This window comes from Homalodisca vitripennis, chromosome 1 (assembly GCF_021130785.1).
Source record: "Homalodisca vitripennis isolate AUS2020 chromosome 1, UT_GWSS_2.1, whole genome shotgun sequence".
Lineage (NCBI taxonomy): Eukaryota > Metazoa > Arthropoda > Insecta > Hemiptera > Cicadellidae > Homalodisca > Homalodisca vitripennis.
This window is the reverse complement of record NC_060207.1, coordinates 39,122,388-39,148,931: the sequence shown is the minus strand read 5'-3', so window position 1 is coordinate 39,148,931 and position 26,544 is coordinate 39,122,388. Positions and strand designations below refer to the sequence as shown.

The window sequence follows — 26,544 nt, the reverse complement described above, 5'->3', positions numbered from 1 at the left end:
ATTCACTTTTGGCAGATTTTCTTGATAGTGTCAACAAGGTAAACTCTACATCGACGTTGACAATATAATTCACTAGAACCAGAAGTGCTCATACACGAGCAAAGCTTACAAAAAGCGTGCAAAGCCGAGGGGAACAGCTAGTACATTACTAAAACTGATTTTTTTATTAGAAAAGTGCTTGATATTGTGATATTTTATCTCAAAGCTGTGATAGTTGTACAAAATTATATATCAGTATAGCAAAATTAATTGTTGGATAGGCAGTTTTTGTTGCTGTCTGACAGTAAAAATAAATTTAACAAACAAAATACCAAAATAATGACATAAAAAAATAATATTACATACTTATCGTGGGTTTCATGATGGGTATTTAAGTCTTGACCAAATTTAACTAAGATATTGAGGTTTTACTAGACCTCTGTATTTTATATTAGTTTTGTTGAGTTAATCACAACTACTTCCATTGCCACTACCACAATATTGTTTTACTGAGCCATTTTGCCCAATACACCAAATTTTACCCTTAACAAATTTAACTTGTAACAAATAAATAAAAACATTAATATTGTGTGTAAAAAATAGAAAATTACAAATATTAGACAGATAGCTAATATTAAAAAATACCATACATTACGTTGAGCAGTAATTATCTTAACAGGATTTATCAGCGTTTTGGAGAACACATGATGGTCCGTTCCTTTTCCGTATCTTCCTCTTTGAAGAATATTTTGGTGATTACAATATCACCAGTGGAGAGGGTCTGTGATGCTGTCCCAGAGGTAGAGGTCGCTGTGGAGGGCGTCTGCTCGTGACAGCGGCAGCTGCAACCCTCTCCATCCCCACTACCCAGCCCGCTCATAGCTGCTGTTAATAGAGCCTCCAGCCTCTCTATTTTATCCAGACGATCCATCCCAGTGTCTGACAGGATGTCATCCATCTGCTGCATTGACTCTGTCAAGCTCTGTGGCTCCGATGTTGGACTCAGAGCTTCACCTGTAACATCACTACCGTGATTTATTTCAATTCCCAAGACAATGTCTAATTTGAAGCCCCTCCCAACTGCTAAACGTAATCTACTTTCTTGATATCCCTTGCAAATACAACACCCTATTCAGCTGTTCATAAAGTTTCTAATGGTGTATTATTCACATGGTTTTTTGACCATATGAGTAATTAACTAAATATCAATTGATGCCAGTTGGGATTCGCACTAAAAACGGAGGATCTGTTAAATGCCGTGGAGATTTAATCCATTGCGGATCACTGACGAGCTGGGCTCATCACGCAGCAGCCGGGCCTAACGGAACGATGACGAGCTCAGGTCGCAAAAGCGGTCTGCTTTTAAGTTTCCCTCCAAATAGTTCTTCTAATGTCTGATAGATCGGGCAATCGTCTTCACTTGTCAACTAAGAGTGTTTGTCTACGTTTAGAGTTTTCAAAAGTTTTATAAATATCCTAAAGATCGCAGTTGTATGTCGAAGTTGAAAATTCATTCATATGAGTTTACTCTCTGCTTTTTAGCACTTCTGATTGGGTGTTTTCTTCAGTTGTTATTATAATACTTTTGAGGTTAGTTACACAGAACTAAACGACGCAGACGTACATGTTGGCGGGTTTAGTCTAGACAATGGCCCGGATGTTGTAATCGCTTCGCCCGTGCCACTTTATTTAGACTATGACTCAGACATCATCCCTGCCACCCCAGAACCTTGCTCCCGTGTTATCGTTCCTACATCACGGATACCCCAGCAGGCCCATGTTCCATCTGAACGAATACCTTCACAACTTAAATTTTTAGTATACAATAGCGAGCAATACAATGTGGTGCACCATTGCTGTTCGTGCGGCCGCTGGCCGTAAATTAATTCGTGCCCGCACGCCAATACAATACGATCCGCAATGGGTTAATTAACTCTAGATATTGTTTTAAAACTTTAAAAAATGAGTGTTTGGTGATCAAGCTTATTTATTTTTGAAATAAATTTTAATTTCTTTATAATAATGAAATAAAAATTATAAATAAACACTAGAGAGGGCAAAAAGCCACACTTTATATGAATGTTGAGATTATAAAGACACAAAAATTATATAGAAGGAGCTGTTTCAATCGATAGTACATTGCAGTATTTGTAACCTTTTAGCCTACTTATTTACAAAAGATTTGTAAATACAGCAACATGAATACCTGATAGAGAGTTGTCTGAAGGTGTTGACTTGCCACTGTTGCAGCTTTCTAGACTAGGATATTCACAGTCACCATCTTCTCCGTCCCTGTGCATTAACAGGTTAGGACTCTTTGTTTTATTTACTTAGTATAAAAACAAATTGTCAAAAATAAAAAGTATTGAAACTCTCACAGTATGTGACCTTAGATCTTGAACTGAAATGAAATAATCCAATAGAACATTATATAGTTACAAAGTTCACCAAGATTTAAAAACACTAAATAGTAAATAACAAATTAAAAACTAACCAAAACACTAGTAACACTAGGAATGTATAGCTCAAACTAAGTGAAGTATGATTTTCACATCTTAATTAATTGTCTTTTGGTGAATTTTGACAAAAATCATCAATAGTATAAGTTCAGTTTGAATCGTATATTCTTTAATAGCTTTTTAACTCCTTTAATTTAGGAATCTCTCTCAACACTAAAGGTAGTTTATTTTAACAAATGCTGTCTGTTATATTATGTTTTAACATGGTTAGTTCTGTGTATAGGCACATAATGACTATTACGTGTTATGAAGTTATGATAATAGATACAAGGATTGGACTCTGTTGTGTTATGAAGTTATGATAATAGATACAAGGATTGGACTCTATTGTGTTATGAAGTTATGATAATAGATACAAGGATTGGACTCTATTGTGTTATGAAGTTATGATAGGAGATACAAGGATTGGACTCTATTGTGTTATGGAGTTATGATAAGAGATACAAGGATTGCACTCTATTCTTTTTTAAGTTTGAGTTAAAACTTCCATTACTTCTCACTGTCAAAATTTAATAGAATTTTAATTCCTCTCTTGTAAGTTTTGAAAACCTGTTCAATACATGGTGAACTATCCCTGCAAAGAATTCCATCTCATCACAGATTCAAAGCCAAAATAAATAGTTTTTGCTGTTCTAAAATCCGTCAAACCTCGAATTGCGTAACATGCAGAATTTAGTTTTCATTTTAAGTGACTGACATAATTTTTCCATCTCAGATTGTCATCCAAAGTAACACCAAGAAATTTACAATTTTTTTTGAGGAAGTTACTTTATTTTGGTAAAAGGTTATTTCAAGTTCTTTAAAGTTTGTAATAAAGTGAAATTTAAAATTTAAGTGAACTTGGCGACGGTCTCATATTTATTGATAGAAATTATATTTCAACTATATACACAATAATTTAAAAAATTATAACTTAACCCTTTTAGGACCGCGCGTTTTCAGATTTTCTATGCCTAAAAGACCGCCTTGTATTTTTAAAAAGTGTAAGGGTTTGGGGAAAAAATTGTATATTCTAAAGTAGTGGAGATATTTCAATAATTTGTTCAACAATTTTTTCTGCATGAAGTGACTAACAATAAGAAAATAGGTTTTACTTTGTGCAAATCAAAAAAAGGTTTGTTAACACCTATAAATAAAAAAAGTTTTTTGAAAAAAAAATTTTTTTTTGGTTTACAGGAATTTTTATGTAATCTAAAAAAAATAGAACAGTCCACACATATAGATACATGTATTTACAAGTTATTGCTTAGAAGATTGCAACTTATTTCAATACTTTTCTTCAATAAATGGCTGAGATAGGAGGAAAAATAATAATAATGGTAAAAATTAGAAAATAGATAGAAGCAGAAAAAGATAACTTAACGACAGAGAACAGGCCAATTAAGCAGTAATGAAACAATATTTTGTCTCTAACTCAGTTATTTCATGGTCTTATTAAGTTTGAAAGTTCATGAGAACTATTCTAAAACTTACTCATACTAAAAAACTAAAAATAAATTATTTTGCACACAGAAGAAATGTTACAGAACTGCTGACAAGTCTAACAAACATGTTTGGTGAGGCACACTCCATGTAAGCCTTTATTACATTTGACACAGGCAGTTCTGGATCTCTTCATTTTACCACCACTTTGAAGACTAATTTTACTGCATACAGCACAACATTTTTCTTGTTTCCCTGGTAACTTGAATATTCCATAAGTTTGAGTAGAAGAGCTGGCAGCCGGCTGGTTGTCTGGAGCATCACCGCCACCACCAGTACCACTGGGAGTCTTCATCCGTAGCCATTCCTCAGTTATGTCTCTAATAATTGACACAACAAACTGATATCTAGTCATAGGCTTACCTAAACAATTTAGTTTATACAGAATATACGAATTTAGAACCATTCGTCCAAAAACGTTGAATACAACTTTTTTCCAGAACTTGACTGTACGCCTCTCATCCAGATAAGCATACAGCATCATGTCGTTTGTATCAATTCCACCCATGCATCTGTTATATTCATCAATGACTTTTGGTTTATTTTTTATTCTTTCAAAACCAAATTTTGTGCGCCTGGTCTGAACATCTATGGCTTGTGAATCAGACGAGACAAGTATTACTGGTCGTGACTGTGATGATTTTTCACGATAAGCTAGAGTCAAAATATAGTCACTCCTATAATATTTCTTTTCTCCAACAGCAAATTTTCTTTTGACATCATTGGGTAAGTTCTTCCGGTTTCTTCTTATGGTACCAGTGAGGAAGGTTTGTTTTCTGTACAGGTCTTGTATAAGTCCAAAGCTGGTGTAAAAGTTGTCAACAAATAAATGGAAGCCTTTATTCAAATAGTTTCCCATTTGCATAAGTTTCATGACAACATAGTAGCCTAAGCCATACTTTTTAATTTCTTCTCGATCATCAGAAAATGAAGCCCCTTTATAACATGTAAACCCCAAACAATAATTTGTAATGGAGTCACAAATTACCCACAATTTGATACCCCATTTGTGATGGTGTTTGTTTGGTAGGTACTGTAGTAATCTAGTGTAGTTTTTTGTCCCAACCAAACTTTCATCAATTGATAATTGTTTGTTAGGAATATAGTGATGCTGTGAAACATTGTTGGCATGAGTTATAGCTGGTTGGAATTTTGCTGTGGGGTCATAATCAGGATCAGTGTTTTTCGCCAATTTACTGTTGTCTGTCAAATGAAAAAACATATGAATGCATTCAAACCGGTTCCTACTAAACATTTGACCAAACCAGGGTGTATTTTGGGTCATATCAGTACTCCAGTAAGATTTCAGTGTTGGTTTGTTGATCAGTCCCATGTTTAGTAAAACTGCAATAAATGCTTTGATTTCACCAACAGTAACATTCGTCCAGTTTGGCCTAGCATTTGGAGGCGGACAATGTTTGGGACCTGGAAGTTCACTGAAAGAAAATAGGTGACTGGGTGGAGAATCTGAGAGTTTTCATATATTTCTTTCCAAACTAAGTCATTCATATCATTGCCATCATCAGAATCGGACATTTCAGCCTCTATGTTCATTGGCACAGGCCTTGTTACAACTCTAGGCCTACCTCGGCCTCATCCTCTAACCTTATTTACCATAGGCCTACCTTTAGATTTTCGTCTAGGTGGCTCGTTATCGTCTGTTTCCGATGACGATGAACTAATAATTCTTGATGGTGAAAACCTTCTACCATGTGAAGTGGAGGGTTGATCAGGATTGAAGTCACGATCGGCATCACTATCATCAACAAACTCGTCACTTTCACTACTCACGACAAAGTCAGAAGAGTCTGTCAAATTTTCTGGTCTTTCACTTAGATCGGCATCACTACGTAATAAATCTTCAGTACTATCCTCGTTCAAATGTCTTTTAGTCATTTTGAAGCACGATAATCGTCTAAACACAATGAACAAAACGTAAACAAACTCGGCAGGCCGCGTCAGTCAGCTGGCGCTGGCGATCGCGTGTTGGTCGCCGCTGAGAGCTAGCGCTACCAACTGCGCAATTTATCATTTCCCACTCCTCCGTGGATTAAAATTTTACTAAATTCAAAGACGATTGTGAATGTAGAAACTATCAATAGATGTGGAGTCAAAATTTGGTTGAATCAAAGTTATTAATTATTTTCTTATACCCATAAAACCAAACTACTGATAAATCGTTAGTTGGTATTTTTAGCCTAAAAGACAAACTAACGATATATCGTTAGTTGGTCCTAAAAGGGTTAATATAATATATGATATTTGACATTATTTTACTGGAAAGAAATTAATTTGAATATTGGTTATCAAAGCCAAGATAGAACTGGTTAATCTAAATTACAAATTGTAGCTACCTCAAAATAATTTTAACTGTTCTTTGAACTAACTAACGAATCAAAATCCATTTTAAAAATTGTTTCTATTTGGCCATTACGTCTCATAATAGTGAGTGTTTTAGTGACTGAAAAAATTCAATTTAAAAAATAATATAAATATATAACTGACTATAAACATGTATTCTATATTTCAATTAAAAGCTTTTAAATTCCATCCAAATAAAATTATATAAAAATTGTTTAGTTCATGTTTTTAAGAAAGAAAATGTTTTAAATTATACTTGTTTAATTAATTAAGCATATTTACATTAATTTTATAATGTCTCATTAGAACATAGCAACTGATCAATTGTAGTTTTACTTTTTTAATATGATATGTAACGTGTTTTTGACACTTACATGTTTCACAAACCAACAGCTTCTGTTTTGTCAATAAGTGATCCAATACATTGCAAGCACTCTAGCACCGATTGTGTAATTCATGTCTTATAATAAATTACTAAAAGCATAACCGTATATTTAATTAATTTAACCACTATTTTCAATTTGTTTACAATTATAGTGTGTAAATTATCCTTAAAAAATGTTCAAAAACGATGGTTAAAATTTGACTCCAAGACTGCCTTCTAAGCAGTTGTCAAGAACAATGTAATATGAAAGTTTTCTGAACTATGCTTTTGAACTAATGTACCAATTCCAACTCTAAATGTTCTAAAATATTATAAATTTTTTTAATTTACAAAGAAACATAAACGTAAATAGTGTCATTGTTAAAGTACTTCTAACTGTATAATTTTAGCAATTATTTAGTATAACACATAAAAGACAGAGTTATTATCTATCTTTTACTATAAATTTAAAGACTGTTATAAAACCTGATAAGCTAAGACTGTTAGCTGTTTTTTGACAGAGTCGGCTTCTCTAATCTGTGTATATATATATATATATATATATATATATATATATATTATATATCTAATATATATACAACCGCATGTGTAACTGACTGACTGACTGACTCACTCACTCACGTATACTAATTCTAACCTACTTCCAGATGAGTTAGAGACTTGAAATTTGGTACACAGATAGCTTTCCACGTGTAACCACCAGGAAAATCCCGAAAAGTGAGAATTTTTCATTTTCAACCCCTCAAAAAAATTCCCAAAAAATCGCGCATTCTTCACCCCTGCAGGCATTTTTTGTAAGCCCGATAGCGGGCGAACCGTTGGAGCTAGCTCGGATCTGACGGAAAATTCATAGTCAGGAATGAAGTGAACTACAAAAAAGGTCTAATGACTTTTTTGCTCTATCTTCCATGGTTAAGCGACAAAACGCTCGAACATTTGAAATTCCAGAGATTTTTTCGATAAAAATAATGTTTCAAGCCCGATAGCGGCCGAACCGTTGGTCGTAGCTCAAATCTGATTGACCCATCAAATTAGCAAATTGCGCGATCTACAGAAAAGGTCCAGTAATCTTTTGCCCTATCTCGATTGGTTTGGCCGAAAAACGTGATTATGTACAATTTTGTTGTAACTTTTACGCGAAACTTTTGTTTTTGGGGTCGATAGCGGCGAAACCATTGGTCGGAGGTCAAAATAAGACTAACGTTTTATTTAGGAAATAAGATGACCTACAAAAAAGGTCCAGTGACTTTTTTACTATATTTCCCTTAGTTTGACCGCAAAACGCGATTAAGTGAAAATATTGGACATTTTCGCCTAAAAATTTACATTCCGGGCTTGATAGCGGCTAAACGGTTGGTCGTAACTCAAAACAAATTTTAAACGGGATTTAGGAAATCACGTGATCTACAGAAAAGGTTCAGTGACTTCGGGAGTTGGCTGAGCGTTAGCTAAGCGTCAATAGTAGATAGGGACAGAGGAATATTTATTATGTTCACAGACACAATACCCTCTAAAAAAGGCCCAAGTGTGTCATTAACCCCCGGTAATATTAACCCCCCCCCCCCCCCGGGGATTTCCTGGTATGACCTGATAACCTCCTGTACATTCAACCCCCCTGATGTGTTAACCCCCCTGGTAACATTAAACCCCCCCAGGGAATTTCCTGCCATGACCTCATGTCCGAATTTTACCAGTCACCAAATCTCTTAACCCCCCCCCCTGGGAAGATCCTGGTATGACCAGATAACCCCCTGGAGACTTATCCCCCGGTAACGTTAACCCCCCCTGGGAATTTGTTCATATGACCAGACAATATCCTGACGAAATTAAACCCCCTCTTGTCTTAACCTCCTTAACATTAATCACCCACCCAGGGAATTTCTCGCCTTGACTAGATAGTCTCCTGGTGATATTAAACCCCCTGTTCGACTTAAAATACTGCCTTGAGGTCGGTTTTTATTATGTTTATACTAAACAATTCAAGATAGCTGACCCGTGCAGACTTTTCTCCTCCCGAGCTCATTTCTGGCTAAACCATAGGTCGTAGATCAGATCTGAGGGCACAATCGAAAGACAAAATTAAATTTCCAACAAGAAAGGTCCAGTCACTTTTTGTCGTATCTCTAACGGTTTAACCGCAAAATGCCCTCAAAGTCAAAAGTTTTTACGAATCCGGAAAAAAATCTATGAAAAAGGTCAATTTTTAAATCCCTTGTCATTTACTTAATGTCCGGACTTAACCAGTCACCGAATTCCGCTTATCCCCGAATTTGCAAGTGTTTACTTTGGGGGCCTGGGGGCGTAGCCCCCAGCGAGCCGAAGGCGAGTATATATATATATACACATATATATATATATATGTATATATATATATATGTATATATATATATATGTATATATATATATATATATGTATATATATATACACATTTTTTTATCTTTATCTAGAAACAAGGCAAAATCAACTATGGCAAAAATTACTAAGAAAGGAGTAAATTACAATGGCTATAACTATACATTTTATTACGCATTTTCTTGATCGTGGCAACAAGGCAAACTCAACATTAGCATCAGAATATAACTATTAATCAAACAATCAAATAGAAAAATCAAAACAATAAATGTTCCCTATACAGTAGTATTGTTTCTTCAAAATTGTCCAATTTTGTTCAAAATTAAGTTATGAAAGAAAGGTTTCAGACACTGGTTTTACAGAAAAATTACACTGACAGAAATCAAGGATGATTAATCAGACAATCAAATAGAAAAATCAAAACAATAAATGTTCGCTAAACAGTAGTGAACATCCAGTTAAACTCCAATTAATAATTTATATACTCCTGAAAATAAATTTACTAAATGTCAGGGTGTCTAAGCTCAAACGCTTATTTAGTTGAAAATGTGCAAACAAATACATTTAATAAGCTTTCAATTTGCACATTTATAATGCAATCAAAATAATTAACGATAACTCGACCAAGTTGTACTATAATATCTCTATGTCTTAACCCTTTTAGTGCTAAGGGGTCTGGTGCATTGCCATACCCAAGAGTGCTAAGCATTTTAGGGCATAAATGCAGAGTTTTAGTAAATTCCTTACTATTTCCTTAATTGAGGTCATATCTCTTGTTACTTTTTTTTGTATTGAAGATAAATAACCAATAAACAGAAATAAATACAAAAAAGTACATTTGTACATATTTGGATTGTTATAAAAAAATTTTCTTTATAATGTAAATTTTTTTTATATATTGTTTTCACTTCGGCATACAATTTTAGTATGTAAACAATTTTATATTATTTTTCTGATGCTACCATCGGAAAGAGCAACTAAAACTAAACAAATTCCATATATTTTATTTTATTTTTACTCAACAAATAAGAAGTGTGGATAAAAAATATAATATGTTGTCCGCGCCAAATTTTGCCCTGCATGTAATGTAATGTTTGAAACGCTCTAAGAGAAATGTAATACACTTACTATTATTAGCATAAATACTTTATTAACTTTAGTATTATTTATAAAAGAAGAAATTCAAGCACATTTAACACTTTTTTTATCTAAATAATTTTTTTATTCAGTAATAAAACTATAAAAAAAGTGAAGTAACTCATCATAACCACAATGTTCTTATTAGACATAGTTTTTAACTTAGTAAAATATAATACACACTGAAAACACGAATGAAAAATGAAGTAATGCAATGATTTGGAATAATAATGAAGTAGTATTTCACAATTATAACACAATTTAATGGATAAAATAAGATAAAACAGAGTAAACAAAGCACAGCGTCAGTTCAATCGCAACGTAAACATCTGAACTGACCTTCTTTTTATTTCACGTTGAAGACGTATAAACAGCTGGTCGTCGGCAATCACATATACAAATATCGTTACTATATGGCTTTTGGATGAACTGTCATCGTTTGCAGCCAGTAACTAGCATAAACTGAATCAATACATATAAAAATACGCTGCGTCTACAATGTAGACGCTAGCACTTTTAGACATAAACGTAGCGTCTACAACGTAGACGCTGTAGCACTAAAAGGGTTAAGTAGTTACACAGGAAATACTATTGATAAATCCAGTAATAACCTAATCTATCAAATGTATTAAGGACAATGATGTTTTCATGGAGTCTCTTCAAATTAGAAATAGATCATCCATCTTCTTCCCTATCAGTGACCCACCTATCATTTATCGAGTAGGAGGATCTCACTGGAGTTTATTGCTGTATGAAAAAAAAGCATGATGGATTCTTTTTACTTTGACTCTATCAGGGGATTATAACATAGAACATACAGAACAGTTTAAAAAAAATATATAAACACCAAAGTTTGGAAGAATTCACACCCATATGTGGCACCCCATGTAATGCACACTTATACAAAAAGCAGATATATTACTTATCAATTTAGCACCTCACCAAGAGCTACAAATGTGAGTTGTATGGGAACTGAGTGTTGGGTTTTATTGGAAAAAGCAGTGATGGCAGAAATCCGTTTAAATATTAATAAATTATGTTTTAAAGTCCAAATACTATCTAATTTGTAAGCGAAATGTTTACTGTTGCAACTAGATGTGCTTGTGAGCATGTACCGTGACAACAAAATACAAGTTATTTTATGTTTTTCAATAACAGTTTTATTTATGTACTCTATTTTCCAGAAACTTTAAAAATAAATTACAATAAATTTTACCAAGATTTGTATGTGGAAGACATCTACCAGCCCTTTATAGGTTCATTTAGAAAATCCCGATATTTTAGGAGGATTCTGGTCCCATTTAATCCGGATTATCAACACTCTATTGCATATTCCCAAATAAAGTACTTTTACATTCATATTTTATTTTAATTTATTCACCAGGATTAATTATAAACTTATTCAATGAACTAGCTAAGTAAGTAAAACGTACCTTAATTTTCCTTCCAACTTTTCCAATTTGCGTGCTACTTTATAAGAGCCTTTCAATTTCTCTTTTTCTTCATCAGTCAAATCCAAATACCTGTAAAATAATTACACCTATTTCAATATGAATAATATCGGATCAACTGAACAATAAAAGATACAATTAAAGAAGTATTCCTTAAATGGCTGAGTGCTTGTAAATCTTATCATTCAAGGAGCTAGACAAATTTATTTGTCTTCTGTTTGCACAATATCTCAAAAACAAACTAATCTACAGATTTTAAATTTGCATAGAGCTTTATTTTTATATTTATAAGCAGCATCGAGTTCATGATGGTGCATGTCAATCTTTGGGATTTTGCTGAGCAAAACTTTATATGTTTAGCAAAAATTTTAAACATTGGTCTTATGGGCAACCAAGATGGCAATGAGAAAATCGCAGAGATAATTTATTAACAAACTGATTAAAATCTTATGACATTTAAACACGTGATATAGTAACACATGTAGCCTAATGAGCTGAGCTATAGACTTGAAGTTTTGCATGCAATCTCAGTGAAGTCTATTATGTGACTTGTGGTATGGTGTACTCCTATCTTGTAATTTTATTTAAAAGAGTGTGAGTGCCCTTTGTATAAGATAACTGCTAAAACAAGTATTATATTACACTAATTTATGTTCAGTATTACATTTGCTTGCCATTACTATCTGGTGAAAGTTTATACGATGTATAATTCAATATTCAAAGATATAACGTGGAATCTCAGTACACTGCCAAACAGAAAAATCTCAATTTATTAAGCATCTATAAAATAAAGACCTGCTACTGAAATTTTGAACTGTATCAAGGTCGACTACACACAAATCCTTCTAAGTGCATGAAATAATTTGAAATTCAATTTCTTTAGTTCTAAATATTGGTTGTTAATAGCAGTAAAGCATACCAGTTGCTGAGTTGGATTTTTAAAAGAGGGGAGTGGTTATGTTGCAATTGGAATGTCAGTGGCATTTTTTGTTTGTTCATTTCTTATCAGGCCACTTCTTTATTTTGAATGTTTTGACAACTTGTAGCTAGACAAGAGTGGTATCTACATATGTGTCAACACAATGGGCAAAAATAAATTAACTCTTCAAGACTAATTTTTGGAGTGTGCAAGTATACTCTATATACAAAGCCAGCAGAATCTATGGTAACCACATACCCTTCTTGAAAAAAAGGAATTTTATACATGTATTCTCTCTCCAGACTAAATTGCCATAGATAGCTGCTAGAGGAAAATGTGTTTACAACAATAATACAGGAAGCAATATTTCATAAATATGGATGAACAATAACTTAACTTTTAAGAAAATAAAATGTGTAATGCTTCTAATTAATTCAAGTTTTCAGATCATTTTTGAAAAATAAATTCAAAATCATGACATAAATTGAGTTTTAAAAATAGTTATTTCTTAAAATGACATTATAAATATAAAACTGTCTTAAGAACAAATAAGTTCTAAAATTCAAACGCTGTCCTTCGCTTTGGCATGATTGATATTGAAACATACAACTAAAAACATGGTAACACGCTAAATGAAAGCCTTCACATCACTACAGGTTACCAGCCCTTCTAATACCGCTTCTAAGACAGTGCTGGTCTTAAAAAAGAACAAACTTTGAAAATCCAGAAAAAGATTTTAAAAAAGATAGAGAGATACAGTTGCTTACTCACAACACTGTTATAGCCAGACAATTTCTGTCGGTGCATCTGTTTGCTGAAGTATTCATATTATAGAGTCCAGGCCTGGACAACTGAGTGGCTACAGACTGGAGTTCTGAGGAGTAGCACACTTTCTGTCTTTGGTAGTAATTGAAGGGATATTCATGTACTTATTTTCATATTCTGACATTTGCATTCATATCAGATTAGCAAGAACACTTCTCAAACAGTTGATAGCAGAATGAGAATGCTGACTAAGACATTCACATGCAACCTCGCTGAAGGGTTAATGAAAGATAAGGTAAGTCAACCCATGAAAGAGAAGTTCATGAACTTTAATGTAAAGACTTTAATGGAATCAAACATGAAACTGTTTCAGCTTTAAGTAAACTCAAAATACTGTTGAATGTTTCTAACATTCAAGAATATGACTACAGTTGAAATATTAAAGGAAATTTATTAGGTGTACAAAGGAAAATCTTTGAACCCAATCAGGCCATTGTTCACCATGCAGAACACATTTACTCAATAGAGTAGCTGTGTACTCGCTACCAAAATTAATTAAGATATACTGATATTTTGTGGAAATTTTAAAAGTTTTCATTTGTTTGCTGTAAGCAGCATTGCTCAACTTGAAATTATATGTCTAATTTGTCTTTCAGACACTAGATGGAGCAAAATGATTCAAGCTGTAAAACCAATAACTAAGTAAAACTAGTTGACAGAAGTAGACTTCTTTATTTCTCCAGAACTGTAAGGAAACACTGGGCTTCAGTTATTACTAAATGATGTGTCTGCTGTTGTAGCACAGGGAATGAGGTTTATCATTGATTCAGATATAATTCAAACCGTCTTTATTTATTGACCTGAGAAAAATATAACTTTAAATTATACGTACCTTAAAAGCCGTATTTCTCTGTTACTGAGTACAATATTCCGCCCAGTTTGTGATGAAGAAGACAACTTGTTTCTTAAATCACTGACTTCACTTTCAACTTTACGCTGTTTCTTTCGTTGTTTTACCTCTGTTGGTCGAATATGCATGTATACCTGTTCTTCACAAAGCTCATTGAGCAAGGACTCAAACTCTGGTTGAATTTGCCTAAAAATTTAATTGCAATTAAATAAAATTATTTAAAGAATATGAGTACCTAAATAAATGTTGTTAATCTACACTAGCTAGTTGTGAAAATAAAACTTAGTAGAGTAGTAACGTAGAATTTAAATAACGTGAATTACATTAAAATTTAACTTGTTTATTTCTGCATTTAGACATATAAACCAATGTTGAGTTTTCTTTGTTGTCACAATCAAGAAAATCTGTCATAAAGTGTATATTTTTTCCCAAAGTAATTTACGCCAGTCTTAGTTTAGTTTTTTGTTCCATAGTACAGTTGATTTTGTGTTTTTTCCCCGTCCAGGATGTAAATATACACACATTTATTCCTCACAGGTCTGAGAAGCCTATATTAATAAAATATGTCATTTAAAAACTTTTTAATTATATAACAAATTTACAAAATTAACCAAAATAAAAAAAACAAGACACTTTTAAGTAGCCTACATTTTAAGTAAACCATTTTTAACACTCCGGGTGATATATGTTTCTACCAATGGTGATAGGCATATTTTGATAAAATGCACACATGTAAAAAAAATTTTTTAACAACAAGAATTGTATTATAATATATTGTTTTGCATGTAATTTTATTCTGTGTATTCTAAGGAATCAGAAATTAATAAGTATAAGTTAAGTGAACTTAGCTTAAAATAACCCATTAAAATTATGTTTAATGTTAAAATTTACTTTTGTAAAAAAGGATTTTCAAATTTCTACAACCAGTGCCTTATTATACAAATAACAATTAGAGCTGTGAAATAGCCATTTTGTTTACTTTTTTATTTACATTCAGAAAAACTAAACATATATGGCTCAACTCATAAAAATACTCAATATATATATATATATATATATATATATATATATATATATATACTATTTCACTTATTGAAATGAAAAACAAAGATTACAAGGCTTCTATATATTTCGTGGGATTTAATACCCACATCTTCAGGAAGCATAATATAAATGAAGAAAACAAGAAACACAACAAATAAAATAACCAAAAATGTAAATACACAACTAAAACATTCAAAAACCCAGCTGATATATCATTAATGGCACAGATGGAAATTTGGAAAAGTTAAAATTATCTTAAATTTAGACCATTTGGGTATTTTGATTTTAAAAAGTAATTGATGTGCTTGTTCCAGATTTTTTAATTTTAATCTATTTAAATTTTCTTCATGACAAGGGAAGACCTTATTAATTCCTTTAAGGTTATAACATTCTTCAATTTTGTTTTTTTTGTGTGCTCAGCAGCATGTTTGGCCAATGGCTTCTCCTTGTCTTTATGGAAAATATCAAATCTGTGCCCTGTTATTCTGACTCTAAGGTGGTTAGATGTTTGTCCAATGTACTGTTTGTCACAAAATTTACAATTAATTTGGTAAACTACATTCTTAGAGTCACAGTTTACTTTGCCAATGATGGGATAAGTTAAACCTGTTACGTTACTTTTGAATTCCCTAGAGTTTTTCATAATTTTGCAAGAACCGCAACGTGGTTTGTTGCACGGTTCACATCCATTAGTAACGGATTGGTGTAATTTAGGTAGTTTAGGTTGGACAAGTTTGTTTTTCAAATTTGGAGGTTTTCGAAATATTACTCTAGGTGCTTTAGACATAAAAGTTTGGGTATCTGGAGAGGAAAGTAGGACATTATGGGCAATTTTCATAATACTGTTAATTTTGTGTAGTCCGGGAAAAAACTGTGTAATAAACTTTGGTTGTGTTTTATAATTGAAGCTTGCTGGATGTTTTGGTTTGTTTATTTGATTTTTTAAAATTTTGTCTGGGTAATTTAAATGTTTAAAAGTGTTGCTTAATTTTTCAATGTAATTTAGGAAGTCTATATCATTGCTGCATAGCTTCTTGGCTCGTATAGATAAACTTTTTGGAATAGACTTTTTTATATATATTGGATGGCAACTTGAAAAATTTAGATAGTTCATTGTGTTTGTTGTTTTAACATGCAATTTTGTTTTGATGTAGCCTGATTCTAAGAAAATGTCTAAATCTAAAAAAGTTATTATAACATCAGAATAGTTCCATGTAAACTTCAAAGGAGAGAACTCTTGAAGATTCTTCAAAAATTCTTGCAAAGATTCCAGTCCATGATGCCATATGAAAAATATATCATCGATGAAACGTACCCATTTTAATGGTTGAAGATTTTGTGAGGCTAGAAATTTCTTCTCGAATTCGCCCATGAATAGGTTAGCATATGAGGGAGCCATCCTGGTGCCCATAGCTGTACCCGAAATTTGTAGATAATTTTTGTCGTTAAATTTAAAATTGTTCATTGTAAGGACGAATTGCATTAAATTAATCAAAAAGTTGGTCGATGGAATAACATTATTTTTTCTAGCGTCTAGAACACTCTCTACAGCCTGCAGACCCTCTTTATGTGGTATTTTTGTGTATAGAGAATTTACATCTACTGTTACTAGAATTGAATTTTCAGGAATTGGTTGTTTAACAGTAGTAATTTTTTCAATGAAGTCAGTAGAATTTTTTATATAGGATGGTAATGATTTTACAAAAGGTTGCAGTTGATCATCAATTATATATGTATGTATGTATGTATGTATATGTACATATATATGTATGTATATGTACATATATATATAATACATATATATATGTATTTTGTTAAAAATATATTTTGTTTTATATATATAAATATACAATAATGAAACTATGCACAGAACATGTGACAACAACTGGTTGAAAAACATCAATATATCGACCACTAAAACAATTGATTAAATTCCATAGAGCTTACAAAAGAAACTTAAGGATTTTTTTATTATAGCATTATATGAAACATTACATTTCAACAAGAATTGTTGAAGGAATTAGAGTTGTATAAAGCGATTACATAATTGTCTTACTCACACCGATATCACCCAGGTGGATGACATCATTGTCACGGCTGATACTATTGTCACCACAAGGGTTAAGAATATATGTATTATTTATTTTGGTAGTCTATGTTTTTTACACAGAGAAAAATCTGAATATCTAAAAATTCCAACTTAGAACAAAAAACCTTAAATGTACTATTTTTAACTATTTCCACAGAATTCTGTCACTATTTTGTTCTATGGCAAGATCCTTAGTTCAACACTGAATTAAAAAAATGTTGTCAAACTCTTTTCAAAGCATATACCAAAAAATACTTACGATATTTATGATTCACTGCTATTTCCTTAATAATTTACTAAAGTAGTAACACCTTAATACAATTTTCCACAGCAAAAAAGGTGCAGTGGCACTTGGAATTGTTCAGACAACCATCACTATCACTTAATTATATTTACTGTACAAAACCTTGTAACAGGATCACACTAGTTTCACCACCCATCATTATACAGGGTGGCGCAGAGAAACAGGAAATTTTGAAATAATCATATTAAACCAATGATTTGTACAACAAAGTTTTTAATGCTTAAAATGTGTTAGGCAATAGTGGAAATTACATGAGAAATATTGGAAATAACAATAAAGTTAAAGTCACTTTTTTTTAAACAACATCAGTTAAGTGTTGTTCAATGCGCCTAACACATTCATTCAATCGATTTAGAAATCTTATCATTGTGCAACGCAATTTGTTCTCTGGGATGTTGGCGACGTGTTCTTCAATCTGAGTCTTGAGCTCAAGAAGATTTCTTGGCCTATTCTGGTACACAACGCTCTTTAGATGTCCCCATAGAAAGAAGTCGCATACTGAGAGGTCTGGAGACCGTGGAGGCCAAATGACATTAGCGTTCCTTTAAATTATGTGATCCCCAAACAAACGCCTCAGTGCTGCCATTGACAGATTGGCAGTGTGTGAGGTGGCTCCATCCTGTTGAAACCAGGTTTGCTGAATGTCAATATCTGGAAAAGCATGAAGCCGTGGAGCAAAAAATGGCTCCAGCATATGAATGTAACGTTCAGATGTGACAGTTACAGTGGAACCATTACCTTCCTCAAAGAAGTAAGGTCCAATTATCCCTCGACAAGACACTGCAGACCATAAAGTAACTTTAAGGCTGTGTAACGGACGTTGATGAAGTTCACCAGGATTTCTGCGAGCCCAGTAACGCATGTTCTGCTTATTGACATGCCCATTTAAATGAAAGTGGGCCTCATCAGATATCCAAAGATTTTTGAGGGAATTTGCGTTCTCAATGATTTTAGTCAGTAGCTATTCACAAAATTGTAAACGTAACTCACCGTCATTTGGTTTCAGAGCTTAACAATCTGAAGCTTGTAAGGATAAAACTGCAGGCCGTGGACTCCTTTCCACTGTGACTCGCATTGCACCAACATTTTCTGGGGTTTGAACAGTCACTATACGCCCGGGAGGTTTTTTCTTTAAGGCCGAACCAGTCTCTTCAAAATTCTAAACCCATGATGATATGGCATGTGAAGAAGGAACTCGACTGCGGGTAAGAATCTCAAATGGCATCGGAACACTCGTTGTGCAGCTGTTACACTGTCGCCATTTTTGTAATACCCTCTCACGCCAACGGCATGCTCCGCACCACTCCACTGCTCCATCTCAACTAAATGACCGTTACTACTTGGCGACATGACTTCCATCCCCCACTCCTATGAGACTTACAGGGGTACCAACAACAACTTAAAAATTTCCTGTTTCTATGCGCCACCCTGTATATATTGTAAACAAACTGTACAGTGTACAGTGTTAGACAGTACAGTGTTCAGATAAGCTTGCCAGCTGTTGACAAGTGAAACAAATAATAAAAATAACAAACATCAGATTAGTTACACAAAACACATGAAAATAAAATAGTTTTGTTAGATGTTGCATCTAAAAACTTAACAAGGAACATCCCATCGATATCTAGCAGAAATACGATGAAATAAGAGAAGAGTTTAATGTTAAATGCAGGCCAAGTAACCAATGTGACTCTGTATTTGGTCCCAGCCGAACATGTAAACAGTGCATGTGTCTACTCAATTGTTTTAACAAAAGGTACAAGTCCAGACCTTTTGGCTATAGTTAAATTATTACAAGACCGACAATAAATATGAATTAGCTGTGTAACTAAACATTTTGATATAGATGGTTGATATTATAATTATGTAAGTTGCATAATTTATTACAAATTATTATAAACCTTTTATGAAATGAATCATGATTCAATATGTAACAACAAAATCAGGATATATAACAGTATTATTTTTACCCAAATTTATATTCAACATACTTGAGCATTGCACTGTAAACGTGAGGCACCAAAGACAAGACATCCGCAGCAGCAAATGTCATCATTTCACGATTGACAGGTCTCCTTGCCCAATATCGTTGGTCACGCCTGTACATGTTCTTTAGCTGTTCTTTCATGGGATTAATCGGGGCTTCATACAATTCGCATAGAGCATTCAAGCTAATATTCTTCACTTTGTACACAGGTTTCCCAGTTTGCTGCAACTGCAGCACAGCATGGGCAGCCTGAAATATTATACAGTAAACAAATATTCATATCATATATTTTAAGACAATCTTCTACCCGTTTCCTAAAGATCAAAGTCAAATTCAAAATTCTTTATTCCATTGATCAACACACAATTGAAATATGAATCGTCAGTGAATATATTTAATTTAAAACTGCAGTAGATTTGAATGATAAGACTAAAACAGTGAAGATTATTTTTTATTAAATGTAAAATAAATGATTTATAAAAGAAATATATAGATAAAATCTGATAAAAATTCCTGAATTGTATAAAAAGGATTTCTTTGCAGCCAATCAAGGATCCCATTTTTAAACTTTGTTAAAAAAGTGTCCCTGTCTGAACTGTGTAATTTGTTAAAAAACTAATTGCATTTATTGGTGAGATTTAGCCAATCAGTAATATATTACTGCCAATTTTCGAGATATGAAGTAATTACTTTACATGACATCTCTAAGATGCTATAAAACCTGAGTTTCTGTACTATAGAGGTAAATGGGACATAATTGAATGCCTTACTCAGATCCAAAAGTGACAGAGCTACAGATTCTTTATTCTCAAACGTCTTAGTGTGATCAATGACTGTCATGAAACTAAAATTTCTTAAATGTATATTCCAGTGTAATATTTTGTAATACTTTTTTTGTACATACCTGAGTATCAAAGACGTTTCTCAAGGTTATTCCAAACTGATTGTAGAGATTAACACTGCCATTTCGGCAATCATGAATAACCTAAAAATGAATACACATTAAAATGTTAATTCAGTTAAATTAATCACAAAAGTCAAATCACCAATTCTGAATATCCTGCTATACAAACGTATATAGTATAACAGCCTTACTCTGTCATATAAATTCATTTATTTTTAGAAGTTGTTTTGAATTATTCATCCACACATTCACACAGAGTATTGACTTTCCTCTACTTAGACTACATAAAATGTTGGTAGATGGCTATAATTAGGTTCTAGGTTTAGAAATACCTAAAATAAGATTGTATTAATAATATAGTGAATTTCAACCATATGTTATCTATTTGAATTACCTGTATTTCTAGACATAACAAATTTATGGTGGGGAGGACTGATACAATGTGAAATTATTGAGTTTAAATAAATTTCTCTATATCTCTTTACCCACGTAGTGCGTTCAAGGATACTGAAACTACGGCAAATACTAAATATTATTGCTAAAGTACTCTACTGTTTCCATCTACTAACTGAATCTCATCAAACAGATCTGGACTTTAGATTCCAGACCTCGTCTGTGACAATGCCAGATTTCTACACTGTACTAAGCACAGAGTAAAATGGAGCTTACTGTATAATATAATAAGCTTTGTAATATCTAAGACTATCATACAGTGCATCATATAGCACAACACTAGTGTGTACACCCATTACGGCACTTTGTATGCTACCATTTCTTTAACAGTTTTCGGTAATAATCTCTTAACCCTCCAAGCGCTTTTCGGCGCAGCTAATTAATGCGTATTAAGATGGCCAAAGTCGCGCCCCGCGACTATATAACAGCGCTTTGTATTATATTCATATTAAAATGACAGCAAAATAGTCAAATTCGATATCATTTGAAAGATGAAGATTTGTTACAGTACATATAATCGCGACAATGCATAATTTTGGAGGCAGTGCAATACATCATACTTTGTTTTGACGATACGTTACAACTGCGTACCGCTGACAGATGACTGCGGTGTTGCGTGATTTTATAAACATGGATCACGATACTTTGGAACATTCTAGTGAAATTCGGGATGTTTTAGATGAATATATATCTAGCGAAAACGATGCAAGTGATATTGAAGCTCCTGATATACCTTCAGACATTTCACATCTTGATTTTTCAAGTGGTAGTGGTGAAGAGTACGAACCGGACCCTACTGAACTTTCAAGCTAGGGTTAAATTACGCCAGTGCACAGTTTGCTAAAGCAAAAAAAAAGACCGAAGCAGAGTTTGGTGCCCTGGCTGTAATACAGGTGTGCACAGGGAATGTTTCCACTTATTAGAACATTTCTGGAGACCCCTTAGGCCTGAAAGAAAAAGAAAGGCATCACAAAGCAGTGACTCAGAGTAAACACGGGGAAAAAATTGTGTATACACTTGTGATTTTTTCAATGTTATAGTTTGGTTTTTAGTTTAAATATAAACAAAGTGTATATATTTGTAAACCTTGTTAAATTTGGAATAATATGGCTATTTTGAAACTGTGTTTTTGTGTACATAGTGAAATCTTGAGCAGTAAATCTTTGTAGTTAGGACATGAGAAAATTTTGAAACTTTTTGGTACTTTGGGATTATACCGACCACACCCAGACATGAATCGTTATTTGACATTTTGCTTCTACTGATTACTAGATTAGCGTAGAACAATATTTCGTCAATATAAAACAGTAATTGTCTTATCGCAAACCCCTCCCCATCCTCAGACAGAGGTCAAAGTCGAGCGGTCTAGTAGATAACGTGATTGCAGAGTCTCGTCGCCTCTGTCTGTTCAGGTATGTAGCCCTCCGAAGTAAAAAAGGTACTTTGGGATTATACCGACCACACCAGTATGAAGAACAAAAAAATATAAATTTATAGAAAGAAACATGATAGAACGAAAAAAAAACAACTCTTTAATTATAAAATTACAAACTTCCAACGATTATCAATTGTTAATGGGGTCAGATTCCGTTAAATGCCTCCAACGCTTAAACTTTTTTCAATGAACTTAGAACGTTATAAAACAATGTAGTTGAGTAACAGAACTAACATTCCATCAATCAACAAGCATTTCCAGGTATTGTGATCGGTATTGTTGTCGCTGTTATCTTATCTTTCTCGTGAATCCCGATTATAGCAGGCCACAAGGCATCACATGATTATTTAAGTTTTTTGCACGGTACATAATTGCCTTTCCATTACAATTCAATTTATATTCCTGATCAGCCCCTCTAGAATTTGGTATTTTACTGATAGGTACTATCTCGAGGGATGTTTTTCTTTCGTCGACATCAGCGCGGGGCAGCACGCCCGCGCTGATGGCCGGAGGCACTCACATTTTGGGTGGCGGAGTGTGATCAAGAATAAAAACAAGTTTTCAGTGTTTTTTTCAATAAAGAGTTTAGTTTTTGTTTGGTAATGTTTGTTTTTGTTGAATTATTGTGTTTGGAGAAATGTACGGGGGTAAAATACGGAAGTACAACAAAGTGACCACAGCTGAACGGGCAGCGAGACTCTGCAATCACGTTATCTACTAGACCGCTCGACTTTGACCTCTGTCTGAGGATGGGGAGGGGTTTGCGATAAGACAATTCCTGTTTTATATTGACGAAATATTGTTCTACGCTAATATAGTAATCAGTAGAAGCAAAATGTCAAATAATGATTCATCTCTGGGTGTGGTCGGTATAATCCCAAAGTACCCGAAAATTTGTGAAGTGGTTATTGGAAACAAATTTCCAAAAAGTTTGTAAATATATAAAAATCAGAGGGTAGAGGATAAGCAGACTCGGCTATTTATATTGCAATTATAAAATGATATTTAATTATTATACCCATCAATATAAACAACCAATATTAGTTCATTTGAATAATTACTAAATCATCTGTACCAACTAACTGTACACACATCTTCATATTCTAAACACAATTTGTTATATAAGTAACTTCTTTTAAACAAAAAACGATATTTAAATTTAGAACTGTACAAAATAACAATAAAAAAGGATGATTTACAGTGACTTTCTCGGTTTCAACATAGTATTTGTTTTTTTGTTACGTTTTCTTTATTATTTAAATGACTTTTTTGCTATTAGCCTACCTGTCCTAGTTGTTCATATGATTAATAGTTATGGGTGTTTTAGTAATTTATGACATTATATAATGCCTATACTATTTGTATTAAATTGAAAAATGTGACTTTATTTAGATATGTTGATATCAATTGATAGTTCTGTTATTTGATTATATATCAATGATTGTAATATAAAAAAACAGGTCTGTTTATCATACTCTGCCCAAATCCGACAATTTAATAGGTTAGCATAACAAAATAGCTATGGCATTCAAAGGGTTAAGTTGAATTAGAATATTAAGATATGTTTTATTTATTACTTTATATAATTTCAAATTGTCATCTTTACGACACTTAAAATCACCTTAAAAATGATTGTAAGTTTTCATTAATTGTAATATATTTGAATAGTAAAGAAATTTATGTTTATCCAGAATTGCTGATATTATGACTGCAATGGACCCACATGGAACTGAAATTCAGTAAGCTTTACAAATATGCAGGGCACTCCATGTTAAGAATCAATAAATAACTTGAAGAATTTAATAGGTTACAACGATAAATGCTAAGTATGCCCTTTAGTGAAGAGATTTAAAAAGTAAGAATGGATTAAGGTGAAAGTTATTAAAACTCTTAAAGTTGTTAAAATATGTTGGATAGGCATATTGTTTGGCTGGACTGTATAATCTAGACTACTAAACTTAAAATAAAATTGTATGTTTGCTAACTTACCTTGATAACAGAATCTGATTCAAGTAGTTTCTGAAGTCCACCGGCTGACACCAATGAAGGACAGGTGATGAGATCAAAAATATAAGCATGTCCAGAACACAATCCTATCTGAAAGAGTGTAAGTTGTCCCTTGATACCTAAATTTATTCCTTCACAGTCAAAAGAAACTGCCACATTTGTTTTTTTCATAATGTCTTCAATTATTTGTAAAGATTCTTTGACGTTTGCTATTACTCTGGTTGACTGTACAACTTTATTTTTCCAATTATCAGTGTTATTAGGACCAATACCATTGTTTATAGATGTTGCTGCAAGACTACGATCCTTTTCAGTGTTGTCAGCTAAAGTTTTCATTACTAAAGAATTGATACGTTGTTTTAAACTTAAATTCTGATTTTGGGATCCAACATTAGGAATTGATCCTTTATCTCCAATATCTGGAGCAGGAGGCTGCAACTTAATTGTCGACTGGTTTATATTATTTTGAGTTGTACTTATGATGCTGGTAGCCTCAATTCCTAGCGTCTTATTACTGTCTGCCTGTGATTTATTTCCTATATTAATATTAGTTTCAATGACTTTATTTGGAATTTGAATAACTGTAACCAAATTAGATTGCACGCTGAACATATTTGAATGCATTTTCAAGAAAGTTGTTAAATCCTGTGGAGTTTTGAATATGCTGGACCAATTATCCTCAGGGAAGAAGGACACAACATGATGGAATAATTGGTCTACTAATATGGGTCCTTTCATTTCAATACACTTTTTGAAAAAATCTAGTAGGCGAGAAGTAACAGCAGGATCTAATTTTACATTTTCCAGCTCACGGAATGGTTGAGGTTCCTTACCTTCATACTCTTTCAATATTACTGTATCTTCGTTAACAATAAATGCCTCTGGATGTTTACATAAAAACTCTTTAAAATCACGATTATGTTGGCCAGATATATGTCGGACTTCTGGTGAAGCCTGTGATCTATGTCCAAGAAGACTTTTAATAGGAACTTCAGTTCCCACACCATACTGTTGTAATTTATTAGAAAAATATTCTACAGCTTCTTGTACATAATCACGTTTTCCAATATTTGGTCGAAGACTAGAATTTGAGTCTTCTATGTCATCTTGAGGAGCTGAAAAGGTATTGATATAAACATAGTCTCCATCAACAACAAATAAAGCAGGGTACTGTGCCAAAAATTTCTTTAGCCCAGATTGTGATCCACCTGCAATTTGACGCATTTCCTTGGAAAATCCTTTAGCACCGAACTGACAACTCAAATCATGAAGTGTTCTAGGACCCCCTTTATCCATTAACCTCTCAAAGAAAAATAGTAAGGTCATATTCCTTACTAATTCATATTCTGTACTATCCATGATTAGAGTACGTTATTATTTTATAATGTATTACAGTACCTGACCCTATTTTATGCTGTACGTGATATGTTAAATTCCATTTCAGTCGTTTGGATAATTATTCTGAGAAGATCTCGCGATCTTCTACTAAACTTTAATTTCACGACATTTCACTACTGTCACAATTACGACTCTACCGACGACATTTTACATTCTTCAGTTACAACCAGCTAGTATCCAATCCAGCCAGGCAGCCACATGAATTCGTGAACAAACATATGACATGAGAGAATTAAAAAAAGGTAAATCTTTGTCATAGGCGCAGGCAAACTCGATGATTATTTTCTGGCCCGTAAGGCAAGAGCAAAGAGTAGGACAAGACACTATTTGCATTGTATAAGAACATAGTCTAGTTTATAATGTAAACTATGTAACAATTTCATCTTTGTAAGGAAACGATCGTAATCCACTGCAATTTTATTATACAATGAAATGCAGTGGTGTGCAATAGGCCAAATAAGGTGAAGGGAAGACTAAAGATTAAGTTATATCTCCCCACAGTGGGTTTAGAGGTCTACCCACAGAAAATGTTGAGAAAATTACCTTCAGGAAATCGTAGTATAAACCACTATTTGAATGAATTGAGCAGCCAAATCTCTCTCTCCAATTTCTGAAAGAATGCACTCCCTTTGTTAAATAAAAAGGTTCTTAAGCAAGAAATG

The 26,544-nt window shown here is 33.0% G+C and overlaps 1 protein-coding gene across 1 annotated transcript; it reads right to left on the bottom strand.

Annotated features, from left to right (window-relative positions):
- Positions 1 to 26,087, bottom strand: LOC124360059 (egalitarian protein homolog). Its single transcript, XM_046813323.1, has 7 exons — positions 24,467 to 26,087; positions 20,590 to 20,670; positions 19,690 to 19,934; positions 14,244 to 14,447; positions 11,650 to 11,739; positions 2,186 to 2,271; positions 1 to 993 (listed from the first exon to the last, which is right to left on the bottom strand). The coding sequence occupies exons 1-7, from the start codon at positions 25,841 to 25,843 to the stop codon at positions 665 to 667; spliced, it is 2,412 nt and encodes an 803-aa protein (XP_046669279.1). The 5' UTR covers positions 25,844 to 26,087; the 3' UTR covers positions 1 to 664.
- Positions 26,088 to 26,544: the final 457 nt, after the last annotated feature.